The following is a 12636-nucleotide window of genomic DNA, read 5'->3' as shown; positions in this document are numbered from 1 at the left end:
TCCCATGGCCAACCCCCAGTGCCAGTGGTTGGGGGCAGGAAAAGCAGACCCCTTCGGCCTCCAGCTGGTTGCCTGTCCCCAGTGATGGGTTTGATAGCTAGCAGGTCTCAATTTGACTGTACCATCTTCAGTGGGGTTGTTGGAAAACTAAAAAGACATTCTCACTTACAATTCTTTGGCCTGTCCACTGAGCCTCTGCACAGTGGGCATTGGGACAAGTTACAGTGCTATGTTCTCTGGGCACTCAGGCCTGGGGTGTCCAGCCAACAAGCAAGACTAGGGTTGCTAACACTCTAGAATTATCCTAGAGTCTCTTAGGAATTAAAGATTATTCTACTGGACGCTGCTGCAAGCAACATTGTTGTAAAAACCCATCTGGTTCACTAATGGCTTTTAGGGAAGGAAATCTGCCGTCCTTACCTGGTCTGGCCTACATGGGACTCCAGACCCACAGCAATGTGGATGACTCTTAACTGTCCTCTGATATGACCTACCAAGTCGTTCAGTTGTCAAGGGCAATTAGGGATGGGCAACAAAAGTATTAAGGGATATGGGTAAAGGTGGGTATATGAGTTAGATTGCAGATCAGCCATGATCTTATTAAATGACAGAACAGGCTCAAGGCTGAATGGGCTACTCCTGTTTCTATTTTCCTGTGTTCTTTGAAGACTTGCTTCATATAATTATAAAGACATTGAAGATGATGGCAGCTGGGGTTTGGGGTGTGGTGCGGTGCAGCGGGGAGGCTGTTTAATTTGGGTCGGGTAGTTGAAGGCAGGAGACTATCTGATGAAGTCTCCAGGAATATGTCCAAACAAGAGTTGGCAACCCTAGGGAAGCCATAGATTGGAATGGGTGGGAACACCCCTTCTCTTCACCACCATCCTCGTGCCCCCTAACTCAGGCATTCTAGAGGGGAAAAGATCAAGATAGTCTGTCCAATAGACCTTGAGTGAATAGCCAGTTTGTGGACTTATATGAAGCCTCCTACCCAAGAAAGACTTGTCTTTCACAGCCTCAGGACATTCCAAAGTAGTTTACAGTCAAATGACATACTTTCAAAGTGTGATCACTGTTGGAATGCAGGCAACACGGGAACCAAAGGTGCACAGCAAGCTCCCACAAACAGCAATGTAATAAATAACCATGGCATGCACCTTAGATGTCGATTGAGGGATACACGTTGACCACGTGCTAAAAGTGAAATCTCCATCGCACTACAAAAATAAAAGATCTCTCATGATCCAAAGCGTGCCCTTTCAAACAAAGGGAAAATGGAATAAAGTAGCAGCTCTGTGTGTACCTTTAACAGTCACCATGGAGCTACTGATAAGAACGTGTGGGTGTTTTTTTGTGACGCAGAGATAACCACATTACTAGCTCAAGTGCTCTTTGCCTGAGTTTGCTTATCACCTGAATCTGCTGAGGTAGTTTAACACCGGTGCACATCCTCACTAAATGTGGCCATGGTAACAGAGAAATGTTCTTTATTTTTTAACCCTTATAATTTACAGTATTCTGCAACTCAGTTAAAAAATTCAACCAGCACATCAAACCAGGCCTGTTGTTAAATTACAAGGAAGACCTTAGGAAAGTGGGCTTGTTTTCTTCAGGAAAGAGATGGTGAGGGAACCTGACTGAGGTATTCAAGATTATGAATGAAAATGACGATGAGGCAGGAAAACTGTTCCATTTGATGAAGGGTTCAGAGGTTGCAAACACAAACAAGGAAATTAGAAGTACACAGGGAAGTCTGGGGGAACTTTTTCATCAAAAAACAAAGAACAAAGAACAGTACAGCACGGGAACAGGCCATTCGGCCCTCCAAGCCTGCGCTGATCTTGATGCCTGCCTAAACTAAAACCTTCTGCACTTCCAGGGACCGTATCCCTCTATTCCCATCCTATTCATGTATTTGTCAAGATGCCTCTTAAACGTCTCTATCGTACCTGCTTCCACCACCTCCCCCGGCAACAAGTTCCAGGCACTCACCACCCTCTGTGTAAAGAACTTGCCTCGCACATCCCCTCTAAACTTTTCCCCTCTCACCTTAAACCTATGTCCCCTAGTAACTGACTATTCCACCCTGGGAAAAAGCTTCTGACTATCCACTCTGTCCATGCCGCTCATAACTTTGTAAACCTCTATCATGTCGCCCCTCCACCTCCGTCGTTCCAGTGAAAACAATCCGAGTTTATCCAACCTCTCCTCATAGCTAGTGCCCTCCAAACCAGGCAACATCCTGGTAAACCTCTTCTGTACCCTCTACAAAGCCTCCACGTCCTTCTGGTAGTGTGGCGACCAGAATTGCACGCAGAATTGCATCCAAGGGGTCATTGCCATGAAGGGATATTGAAGCAGACAGAATAATTTGGTTAAAGAGCCTTTAGATATATCTCTATAGAGAGAAAGAATTGAGGGATATGGGGAGTTTGAGTGATATAGAGAGAAAGTGATCCTGGTCTATGAATAAGGGTCAGGGCTGTTGGACCCAATAGAATTTTCCTGTTCCTGAAAAATTCTGATATAATAAAGCTAGGGCTTGGACAATAACATAGTAACAGCTACTTGAATGGGAAGAACCCATCACACATTTAAATCTTTGTCTCCATTTTGTTGCTGGCTTCTGTTTCTCAGAATACTTTTGTAGGTGAGCCCTCTTTCTGTACATCCTCAGGAATCTTTACTCAAGCTCTGATATGCAGGCGCTTATCTACCCAGAAACAGAAGCACGTTCATCAAATTTGCTTGAGCCACTAGTTGTAACAGGTGCCTATACAGAACTCTCTTTGACTTTGAGAAGTAGCAGAATAACCCTACACTGGTCATTCTTTTAAGCTTTAACAGACAATCAACTTAATTAAACTCTAAATGAACAAGTGAGTAAATAGCAGAAACTTAACATATATGCTTATAGTAATTGTAGTAACTTTGCTAACCTGTTGCATAGTAGAAATAACACACAGTTCAGAATCTGCACTGTTGGACGTGTTGTTTTTGGGATGAGACTTTAAACCGATTCTGTGCTTTCAGATTGATATAAAAGAATTTTGAAGAAGAGTGGGGGAGTTCTCCCCAGTGTTTTGGCCAATATTTATCCCTCAACCAACATCACTAAAACAGATGACCTGGTCATTATCGCATTGCTGATGTGGGAGCTTGCTGTGCACAAATTGGCTGCCTCTACCCTACATTGCATCAGTGCCTACACTTCAAACATACTTCATTGGCTGTAAGATGCTTTGGGAAGTTCTGAGATCATGAAAGTTGCTACAGAAATGAAGTCTTGCTTTTTATCATTTTTAATCAGCCTTTTTATGTAATGATTCTTGTTCCCTTTCTCATTAACTCGAGAGTCATCTATCTTCATTAATACACTTCAGAACCTCAGTCTGCCTGTCAAGATAATGTAACAAAGGAAAGTTTAAATTGGTGCTTTTACGAAGTGCGACTAGGTAGTATTAAGGGGTCATATTTAGCCAGGACTAGATGAATAAAAGCCGATTCCCTTCATTCTTCATAAAGGTGTTGAGTGAGATCAGTCTGACACAGGGGCAGCGTGTTTCCTACTTTGCAACAGTCCAGAGGGGAAACCATTGATAAATTGGATAGCTCAATCCCATTCATTCAACATAACACGGACACATCATTTATTTGCACTCTCATTATCTACCAGAGCTTTCCAAATAGAAGGAGATGTTAAAGATGATTGAATGATTTGATATGGTACAAAAGGAGAAACTATTTCTTCTGGTGGAGAAGTCCAGAACAGGGGGGGGGGTATAACCTTAAAAATAGAGCTAGGTCATTTAGGGGTGATGTCAGAAAGCAGTTCTTCACACAAAGGGTAGTGGAAATCTGGAACTCTCTCCCCCAAAAAAAGCTGTTACAGCTGGAGGTCAATTGAACATTTCAGAATTGAGATTGATAGATTTTTGTTGGGCAGAGGGTATGAAGGGTTACGAAACCAAGCTGGGTAGATGGAGTTAAGTTGCAGATCTGCTGTGCTCTAACCGAATGGCACAAGAGGCTAGAGGGGTCGAATGGCCTCCTCCTATTCCTACTGTCCTTAAAGCCTTGTTCAAGACACCAAAACCACGCATTTCTTTATTTGCTATTTGTGTTTACATCTGTGCACATTGGAAAAGTGCATGGCACAGCCCACAGATTGGCATCCAAATGGTCAGATACCCATGGGCATTTACACTCAAAGACTTGCTCTTGGTAGTTGAGGCTCCCAGCAAGGAGTGTAAAGTCAGGGGGTTAATGCTGATGTTTCCACATTATTTTGTCGTGTGTTTGTCCACCCTCCTGTGCCTTGGGTGTCTTTGTACTATTTATGTGCAATCAAAATCTGGGGCCTCTTAATTAACTGATATCCACTGGTCTTGGTGTAAAGAGAAGCAGAGAAAGAAATGAGAATTTTTTTTTCATGCAACCAGTTGTGATTGAAAGGGCGGTGGAATCAGATTAAATAGCAACTTTCAAAAGGGAATTGGATGAAAAAAATGCTTGAAGGGGAAAACCTTTGTTGGGTGACAGAGAAAGAACAAAGGGGAGTGTGGGACTAAGTGGAGAGCTCTTTCGAAGAGCCAGCACAGGGGCAGGCGACTCGTCTGCTGCTGAAACCCTCATCCATGCCTTCATTATCTCTCGACTTGACTATTCTAAAGCACCCCTGGCTGCTCTCCCACATTCTACCCTCTGTAAATTTGAAGTGATTCAAAACTCCACTGCCCTTGTCTTAACTTGCACCAAGTCGCATTCGCATATCACCCCTGCGCTCAATGACCAACATTGGCTCCCGGTCAAGCAATGTCTTGATTTTATAATTCTTGTCTTTGTTTTCAAATCTCTCCATGGCCTTGCCCCTCCCTATCTCCAATATCCTCCAGCCCCACAATCACATAAAAGGTTATTGCACAAAGTAGCAGCTCATGGTGTAGTGGGTAACATACTAGCATGGATAGAAGATTGGCTGGCTGGCAGAAAACAGATAAATGGGTCCTTTTCTGTTTGCAGAATGTGGCGAGAGGAGCCCTGCAGGGGTCTGTGCTGGGGCCTCAACTTTTTACAATTTATATCAATGACTTAGATGAGGGGAGCGATGGCATGGAAACTAAATTTGCAGATGACACCAAGATAGGTAGGAAAGTATGTTGGGAAGAGGACATAAGGAGCTTGAAGACTGATATAGATAAGTTGAGTGAGTGGGTAAAGATCTGACAGATGGAGTCTAATGTGGGAAAATATGAAGTTGTTCACTTTAGCAGGAAGAATAAAAAAGCAGAGTATTACTTAAAGGGAGAACGACTGCAGAAGTCTGAGGTGCAGAGGGATCTGGGTGTTCTAGTGCATGAGTCACAAAAAGTTAGTATACAGGTACAGCAAGGAATAAAGAAGGCTAATGGAATGCTATCCTTTATTAAGAGAGGAATTGAAAATAAAAGTAAGGATGTTATGCTTCCGTTATACAGGGCATTGGTGAGACCACATCTTGAATACTGTGTGCAATTTTGGTCTCCTTATTTAAGGAAGGATGTGAATGCATTGGAGGTGGTACAGAGGAGGTTTACTAGATTGATAGCTTGACTGAATGAGTTGTTTTATGATGAAAGGTTGGACAGACTGGGCTTGTTTTCACTGGAGCTTAGAAGAGTGAGGGGAGACTTGATTGAAGTATATAAGATCCTGAACTCAACAAGGCGGATGTGGAAAGGATGTTTCCTCTTGTGGGGGGAGTCCAGAACTAGGGGGCACTGTTTTTAAATTTAGGGGTCGCCCTTTTAGGACAGAGATGAGGAGAAATTTTTTCTTGCGGAGGGTTGTACGTCTTTGGAACTCTCTGCCTCAGATGGTGGAGGAGGGTCATTAAATAATTTTAAGATGGGGTAGATAGATTCTTCTTACGCAAGGGAATCAAAGGTTATCAGGGGTAGATGGGAGTGTGCAATTTGAGACACAAACAAATCAGCCATGGTCTTATTGAATGGTGGAGCAGGCTAGAGGGGCCGAATGGCCTAATTCTGCTCCTAATTCCTATGTTTATCTATAACCCTCTGAGTTATCTGCGCTCCTCTAATTCTGGCCTCTTGCATGTCTACGATTTTAATTGCTCTACCATTGGTGTTTGTACCCTCAGTTGCCTCAGCCCCAAGCTCTGGAATACCCTCCCTACACCTCTCCACCTCATTTTCCTCCTTTAAGACACTCCTTAAAACCTACCTCTTTGACCATGCTTTTGGTCATCTTTTTGTGGCTCGGTGCCATTTTTTAAATAATGCTCCTGTGAAGCGTCTTGGAATGTTTTATTATGTTGAAGATGGTATTATATATATATATATATATATATACACACACACATTTATATTTGTTGTTATCATTTTCAGCTCCTCTGGGCCCATCTTTTGTTTCTTTACTTGTCCCATAGTTACCCCCTTTTTGCCTTGCACCTTTTGTCAATTAATTTCTCCTGCCTTCCACCTTATCTCAATCCTTCGGTTTTGTCCTTTCCTACCCTCCCCCATTTCCCTGCCTCTGTACTTACATAAAACATGTTACATCTCTAACTTCTTCCAGTTCTGACAAAAGGTCATCGACCTGAAATTCTAACTCTGTTTCTATCTCCAGAGGATACCCTGCTATTTCCAGCATTTTCTGCTTTAATTTCAGGTTTTCCTCCTTATTATTGTGACAGCGTAGCTTCTAACATTTGACCATGAGCCTGCAACAGGCTACACCTTTGGAAACACAATTTAGTGGACTTACTGGATGAGCTTTGGCCACTGTTCAGACTATAAAGGCTCTCCATAGACTCGGAAGCTTTCAGGGAACCTTCCTCTGCTTCATGTTCTCCTATGGCTTGGTTTGAAGGATCTTCTGCATTGTCCACACACTGGAAGACACAAGTTTTCTCTTAAAAACTTTAAACAATTGCGACGGTCACTGATTCCCTCCCAGAACCAATTAGATAATATAGGAACACAGGAACAAGAGTAGGACAGTTAGCCCCTTCAGCTTACTCTGCCATTCAGTGACTGATGTCCAATTAACTTCTTTGCCCCATATGCCTTAATACATTTGGTTAACAAAAATCTATCAATCTCAGATTTAAACTTCTACCACCCTTTGTGTGTAGAAGTGTTTCCTAATTTCACTCCTGAAAGGTCTGGCTCTAATTTTTAGACTATGCCCCCAGTCCCAGACTCCCCAACTAGCGGAAATAGTATCTCTCTGTTTCCCTTAATATCTTGAAAACTTCCATATGATAAGTGGTGAAACTTAGGTGCTAAATTGTTCCACTGATCGTGACATCATTTGCTGTACCATTTAGGACAGAACAATATGACTCCTGTGTTGCTGTGTGGAGCTAGTCACCAGGCTGTGATCAGAAGCAGGAAGCCTGCTTGATCTTTGCTGTTGGCAGCATAATGCAACTGAAGCAGCTCAACAAGCACCCCTGGTTCACTCAACACTGTCCTTTGTGGGACTTTCCTGGTCTGGTCTGTACCCATTGAGACACCAAAGTGGCACCTAACAGATCTTTAAGAAGGCAGCGCCCTTTTAAATGCAATCCCCATGTGATTTGCCTCCCATACGCGACAGCCGGTATTAACGTGATCGTGCTATTGCTATATAACAAGAAAGCTTCTTCTGTCTAGCGACCTTTTGCACAGTTGTCTCCAGCTCCACTCTGACCTGCAGCTATATTTAAACTACAGTCAGTGCTTAGTACAAGATGTACTCCCACACTTTGTGGGGACAAGCAGAGTATTACACAGAATTTACAGCACAGAAGCAGACCATCCAGAACAACTGGCCCATGCCAGTGTTTATGCTCCACATGACCATCCTCCCACCTAACTTAATCTAACACTATCAGCATATCCTTCTATTCTTTTCTCCCTTATGTGTTTATCCAGCTTTCCCTTTAATGTATCCATGCTATTCACCTCAAAAACTCCATGTGTTAGGACATTCCATATTCTAACCGCTCTCCGGGTAAAGAGGTTTCTCCTGAATTCCCTATTGGATTTATTAGTAGCTATCTTATATTTATGACCTCCTTCACAATTGGAAACATCTTCTCTGCGTTTGTCCTATCGAACTCCTTCATAATGTTAAAGAGCTCTATTAAGCTGCCCCTCAGCTTTCTCTTTTCTAGTCAGTCTATCAGGATAAGTGCATCCTGTCAGATGTGGTATCATTGGTGTCAATCTTTTTTCAGCACCTTCATTGGTGCCTTGATCTTTTTTGTAAATATTGGAGACTAGAACTGTGCAGAGTACTCCAAGTGTGGTCCAACCAAGATTTGATACAAGTTTACTTTAACATAGGATTAAAATTAGAAGGGCTTAAGCATATCAAAGGTAACTGAATGTTAATGTGGTGTTATTTACCGCACCTAAACGCAGATAAACTAATGAATAAACACGGCTGTTTCTGCTTAAAATAAAAAGAGTGCTTAAAGTGCTATAACTGGTAACTTTCAAGTTGATGTTAATGTGAATGGATAATGCTTGTCATTAGTTTTTCCGATATAAACAACTGCCCCTTTTAAACACTGCCATTTTAATTGATGGGAACTGCGCTGTTGCTCAGATGAGATATTACCATCTTCATTAGAAAACAGTGATGCCGTAATCAGATCAGGGTGAGCACAGTGCGTCGGTAGAACTCACCATCTCCTCCGACAGAGCCTTGATGTACTTGCGTGCCATTTTCTTCTTCATGGTTTTGGAAATGGCTCGCATGGTTTTCCCCAGCCCGCTCTGTCCAGACTTGGATGGATTCTGTTCCCCGGCGGATTCTGCCCCTTGCTCAGCTTCGCCACTCTATGCAGAGCAAAAGAAATCCCTTATCACTAGGCTTGCAAGTCACTTCAGGTTTCACCCTACCACGTAACAAGTGAAAAGAAAAGTCCATTCTCTGCTTTAATGCTGTTTGTGCCCAGAAAGGAATTTTACCACAAGATGTTATTAAAGAACTTGCATTGATATAGCACCTGTCATGACCCTCAGTACACCTCAAAGTACTTCACAGCCAATTAAGTACTTTTTGAAGTGTAGTTACCATTGTAATGTAGGAAACGCAGCAGCCAATCTGCACACAGCAAGGTATTAAGGAGCATCTTAAAGGAAGAAAGAGAGATAGAGAGGCAGAGAGCTTCTTTTACTGTTAATCTTTAATTCTTGGAGACTCCAGGAGAATCCTGAAGGGTTGGCAACCCTGATTTTATTTTATTCCTTTTTCATTTTCACCCTGAAGGCCCTTGACCGTTCACTGAGGTATAGGTTCTACAGGCATCGCATACTATTTGGTACCAAACTACCAGGGGGCCATTTAGCACAAATTGAACCAAACAGTCAGTGTCAATGGGCTGTCCAACTACAGGAGGCATCACTACCAAGCCTGATGAGCTCCTCACCTTGGCATTTAGCAGGCTGCACTGTGAGGTGATTGGGAATTGTTGATCTTTGTTTTCCCTTGGTTCCTGACTAAACTGCATCATCAGCGGATGACTTTTTTTAAAAAAAAGGTCTCCTGCATTATGCAGTATCTCTCATAGCCTGACAACAGGTGACACTCCCACTGCCGGGTACCCATATCCTGACAACAGGTGACACTCCCACTGCCGTGTACACATATCCTGACAACAGGTGACACTCCCACTGCCATGTACCCATATCCTGACAACAGGTGACACTCCCACTGCCGGGTACCCATATCCTGACAACAGGTGACACTCCCACTGCCGTGTACACATATCCTGACAACAGGTGACACTCCCACTGCCGTGTACCCATATCCTGACAACAGGTGGCACTCCCACTGCCGTGTACCCATATCCTGACAACAGGTGACACTCCCACTGCCGTGTACACATATCCTGACAACAGGTGACACTCCCACTGCCGTGTACCCATATCCTGACAACAGGTGACACTCCCACTGCCGTGTACCCATATCCTGACAACAGGTGGCACTCCCACTGCCGTGTACCCATATTCTGACAACAGGTGACACTCCCACTGCCGTGTACACATATCCTGACAACAGGTGGCACTCCCACTGCCGGGTACCCATATCCTGACAACAGGTGGCACTCCCACTGCCGTGTACCCATATTCTGACAACAGGTGACACTCCCATTGCCGTGTACACATATCCTGACAACAGGTGACACTCCCACTGCTGTGTACACATTTCCTGACAATAGGTGGCACTCCCACTGCCGTATACCCATATCTTGACAACAGGTGACACTCCCACTGCCGTATACCCATATCTTGACAACAGGTGGCACTCCCACTGCTGTGTACACATATCCTGACAATAGGTGGCACTCCCACTGCTGTGTACACATATCCTGACAACAGGTGACACTCCCACTGCTGTGTACACATATCCTGACAATAGGTGGCACTCCCACTGCCGTATACCCATATCTTGACAACAGGTGACACTCCCACTGCCGTATACCCATATCTTGACAACAGGTGGCACTCCCACTGCTGTGTACACATATCCTGACAACAGGTGACACTCCCACTGCTGTGTACCCATATCTTGACAACAGGTGACACTCCCACTGCCGTATACCCATATCTTGACAACAGGTGGCACTCCCACTGCCGTATACCCATATCTTGACAACAGGTGACACTCCCACTGCCGTATACCCATATCTTGACAACAGGTGACACTCCCACTGCCGTGCACCTCTGGCCCAGAGGGACCAGTAACTCCTGCCCCACCATCCAGTCTGAGAGGTTTACATCTACTCTCTGGTGACAGATACATTCTTCATCATGGAAGTTTCTTAATGATGCACTGTCACTGACGATCAATGATTTCGAAAAGGAAATTGGATGGGCACTGAAGGAAATAAACTTGTAGGGCGATGGGGATAGAACTTGGGAATGAGAGTGATTGGAGAGAGCCAGCATGGACTCAATGGGCCAAATGGCCTCCTTCTGTGCCATAATGACTGCATGACTTCCACTGACCTATGCTGCAATGATAGTCCCTGTTCTGCAATAGCTGCAACTCAGTGGGCAGTACTCTCACCTTGTGAGTCAAAAGGTTGTGGGTTCAGAATCCCCTTTGCTGAGATTTGAGCACATATTCCAGGATGGCATTCCCAGTGCAGTACTGAGGGAGTGCTGCACTGCTGGAGATGTTTTCTTTTGGATAAGACATCTGCCCCTCAGGTGAATGTAAAAGATCCAATTTAAAGAAGAGCAGGGAAGTTACCCCCGGTGTCGTGGGCCAATGTTTATCCCTCAACCGACATCATTAAAACTGATTATCTGGCCATTTTCTCATTGCTGTTTGTGGGAGCTTGCTGTGCACAAATTGGCAGCCATGTTCCTCTATATTACAACAACATCACAAATGAATGACAAAAAGAGGCACTTTCATTGAAAGGTGCTATATAAATGCGAGTTTTTTTTGAGTTGCACATAGCAAAGACTGCTATAATTTGATTCAGTTTCTCTGGATCAGGGAGTTAGTTAGTGTGCCTGCTTCTGATCGCTACCTACTTAACCTTGACTACAATCCCTTTCAGTCAAATACCCTCAGACAGTAGAGTTGCCAAACCTCCAGGATTATTCGGGACTCTCCATTATTAAAGATTAATCTCCAGGACAATGCTGCCAGTAAAACCCAGGGAGAAAGATCATTAAAATAAATGTGTGTTTCTTTCATTTTGTTTGGACACTTTTGTTTATTATTGATAAAAATATTGGAAACAAGTGGGCAAAGTCCATTTGACTAACAGGCGAGAATCACCCAATCAAGTAATTAAGACACAGATCGTTCTTCAATTGGCCGTGGGAAGCCGGGGTCCTGTGAGGATGTGTCGGTGAACCAATGGCAGAAGGGTGGGAGGGCGGGGCGATGGGAGGCAGGAGACCATGTGATGAAGCCGCCTGGAATCCTTCTGTCCAATCAGAGTTTCAATTCATTAGGTAGGCTTACACTTGAAAAATGGCGAGGTGAGTAAGGTGTTTGAGGAAACTTAATGGGAATAGTACCATCATGGTTGCATTACAGGGTTACTAATCTAGCATGCCTAGGTTAATGGTCGAGCAATACGGGTTCAAATCCCACCATAGCAGTTGATCAAATAAATCTAGAATTTTTATTTATTTGTTTCATGGGATGTGGACATCGCTGGCAAGACCAGCATTTGGGCCCATTCTTAATTGACCTTGAGCAAGTGATGGTAAGCTGCCTTCTTGAACCACTGCAGTCCATCAAAAGCTAGTACCTGCAATGATGACCATAAACTACTAGATTATTGTAAAAATACATCTGGTACACCAACATCTTTCAGTGAAAGAAATCTGCTGTCCTTACCTATCCTGGCCTGTCTGTGAATCCAGAGCCACAGCAATGTAGCTGGTTCCTCTAAATGCTGTCTGATATGGCCCAGCAAGTCACTCAGTTGTCAAGAAGGCAGCTCACCACCTCCTTCTCAAGGGCAATTAGGTATGGGCAACAAATGCTGGCCTAGCCAGCGACGCCCACATCCCACAAATGAATGAAAAAAAGGCTTGCTGAGTGGTTAATGAGCCAGAATCAGGACCTTCAGCGGAGGAGTGAAGGGAAATGTTTTTAAACAAGAGG

The 12636-nt window shown here is 43.9% G+C and overlaps 1 protein-coding gene across 3 annotated transcripts in view; it reads right to left on the bottom strand.

The window, feature by feature from the left end:
* The window catches only part of LOC137374726 (SAM domain-containing protein SAMSN-1-like), a 94877-nt gene that overhangs the window by 31334 nt on the left and 50907 nt on the right, over window positions 1-12636 (bottom strand). For all 3 annotated transcript variants that reach the window (XM_068041286.1, XM_068041285.1, XM_068041284.1), the window contains 2 exons: window positions 8682-8834; window positions 6769-6895 (listed from right to left, as the gene is read on the bottom strand). In XM_068041286.1, coding sequence (XP_067897387.1) covers window positions 6769-6895; window positions 8682-8834 — 280 coding nt within the window. The remainder of the gene's footprint in view (window positions 1-6768; window positions 6896-8681; window positions 8835-12636) is intronic.

Source organism: Heterodontus francisci, chromosome 10, assembly GCF_036365525.1.
Source record: "Heterodontus francisci isolate sHetFra1 chromosome 10, sHetFra1.hap1, whole genome shotgun sequence".
Classification (NCBI taxonomy): Eukaryota; Metazoa; Chordata; class Chondrichthyes; order Heterodontiformes; family Heterodontidae; genus Heterodontus; species Heterodontus francisci.
Note: the sequence above shows the minus strand (reverse complement) of the source record. Positions and strands in the feature narration are given on the sequence as shown.